The following is a 2,404-nucleotide window of genomic DNA, read 5'->3' on the forward strand; positions in this document are numbered from 1 at the left end:
ACTTAAAAAAAAATTAAATTACTTTATATATATATTTTTAGATAAATATAAAATAATTTTGTAATACTTGTAATGAAAACCCATGCTTATATATATATATATACCTGTATTCTATTCTAGGCAATTTAATATTGTTTAGAATAAGAAACAATAAAATCCATTCATCAATAAAATAAAAGTTCTTAATAGTATTAAGTTTAGCAAGAGAAGAAGAAAAGAAAAACAATCCAAATATCAATAAAATAAAAGTTATTAATACTAATTTAAACTGTTGCTGTAATGCAAGGATAAAATGTGATTCCATGTTCTAACCTCTGACCCGTCCTTATAGACCCCGAAACTTGCAACCATTCTTTCTTCAAAACATCATAAGTAACAAACTTGTTCCTTTTTTCAGATACAAATGACAACATGATCATGTCTTTGTTACCTATACAAATCATGTGGATAGTGTTCTTTCGGTTCAATCCCAAGCACCACTCACTTGGCATCCTGTCGAACTCTTTCCATAGTAACGTCATTTTTTGTAACTCCCAAATGCGAACAGAAACACATGATTCTATTTCACTTTCCATCGAACCAACGAGCATGATCCGACCCCCACATTCCACGAGAAATCGCTTAGCAATCAAAACCCGAGGATTCGGGACTAAAAAATGATTCCAAACTCCCGACAACATATTGTAGGAGATTATACCTTCTGGATTCGAACACGTGAAGTAAAGACAATCGTCTATAGAGATAGCCTGCGGGAGTAAGCTCAAATACAAGGGCAACATTCTAATCGCCGGCATGACTCCTGATTCATACCATGTATTCTTGATAGAGTCAAAAATTATGTATTGGCCCAGCTCCCCATTGATGCAAATGATCTTGTAGCCCTCGACTAAAGATTTTCCATACATCCACATTCCAACGACTGCTATAGGCCAATTAATTTTTGACCTAGCAGGAAGCTCCTTGAGTGTCTGAGTAAGTGGGTTACCCACGAAGAAACGTGTTTGAAGAAGATTGATAAAACAAACAATACCGCCAACAGAAGCAACAGGGACGATAGCCAACTTCTCTTGGAAATAATGATTTTTTAAATGGTACCATTTATTTGAAGAGGGATCGTACATGGCTGCGTTTTTGTGGGTGACAGCGTATAGCCATGGTTGGGTGATGGGAATTTTATCATATCGGTCTCGAAAGGTATGGGAAGTCAATATGGAGTTCCATTTTCTATTAACCGAAAGAAAACGAAAGAAGGTAGCCACTGGGAGTCTCGCCCCAACCACTTCAAAGAGGTCTTCTGGGAATTTTCCCCATATCTTAGGTGACATTTCAATAGACGAACACAAAGTAAACTTATTTCTACTATGAGAAGTTTCATCGGATTCAATCATTTTCAGGTTAATACTCTTCGGCGTGAAGCTTAATACCTACAATATTTTAAAAGATAAAAAGAGTCAAATTTTGATAATGTAAAAAAAAATATATGATTCAACCTCAAAAAATAACATATGATTTTAATTTTATGAGATTTATGATTCTAATTTCTTTATATAAACAAATATGAGAACTGAAATTGAACCACTTAATTCTAGTTCTAATTTTACCCTAAACAAACATATCTAACATTACAATACTATTGGAGCAACTAGGAAAAGAATATGATAAACAAATAACCTAAATTATGTTTTCAAACAAGAACACGATCGATATATGATTAAGACTATATATTATGATAAAAGAATTACACTCTGGATGCTTCCATTTTGCATCAACCAAAATAATGGGTTTGGAATCACTTATTAAGGGATCTTTCCTTTCATCATGACAGTGCAAATCTTTGCAAATTAATACCAAATAGATAATGTTCCAATATATCCATCTATTTGGTCGTTGAATAACACCTATATAACAATATTCATCAACAATCATCATTAAAATTTGTTTAATAAAATGTTGGTTGTTTTTTTAATTAGTTGGTTAGAATAAGTTGATGCTACTTTTAACTTGTTCTAAACAGTGGGTTAGTAATTGAAAGTTTATTTAATAGTGGATTAGTGTTTAGTAGTTTATTTAGTAGTGGGTTAGCGTTAGTGTTTAATAGTTTTCTTATTAGTTAGTGTTTACTATTTTGTAGGACAATAGTTATTTGTTGTACTATTTATGACCTACATTTTTTATTAATATTATTATGAGTTTGAAAAGGCTTTTGATTACTATTTACAATTGGTATCAGAGCCAGATTAACCTATAATCAACCGAGAGTTTGAGAAGTAAGACGCATTCGATTCACAAAGATGGACGAGAAAAACGACAGCAACCTCACAAGGTTACCCACCTTCACTGATTAGCACTATGACCACTGGAATGAATTGATGAAAAATTTGCTTAGGGCTAAAGGGATGTGGCA

At 32.7% G+C, this 2,404-nt stretch overlaps 1 protein-coding gene across 1 annotated transcript; it reads right to left on the bottom strand.

Moving 5' to 3' along the window:
- Positions 1-263: 263 nt before the first annotated feature.
- On the bottom strand, positions 264-1,325 carry LOC124924576 (F-box only protein 6-like). Its single transcript, XM_047464596.1, has one exon. The coding sequence runs from the start codon at positions 1,323-1,325 to the stop codon at positions 264-266; it is 1,062 nt and encodes a 353-aa protein (XP_047320552.1).
- Between the last annotated feature and the right edge of the window lie 1,079 nt (positions 1,326-2,404).

The sequence above is a fragment of the Impatiens glandulifera genome, chromosome 1 (genome assembly GCF_907164915.1).
Source record: "Impatiens glandulifera chromosome 1, dImpGla2.1, whole genome shotgun sequence".
Taxonomy (NCBI): Eukaryota; Viridiplantae; Streptophyta; class Magnoliopsida; order Ericales; family Balsaminaceae; genus Impatiens; species Impatiens glandulifera.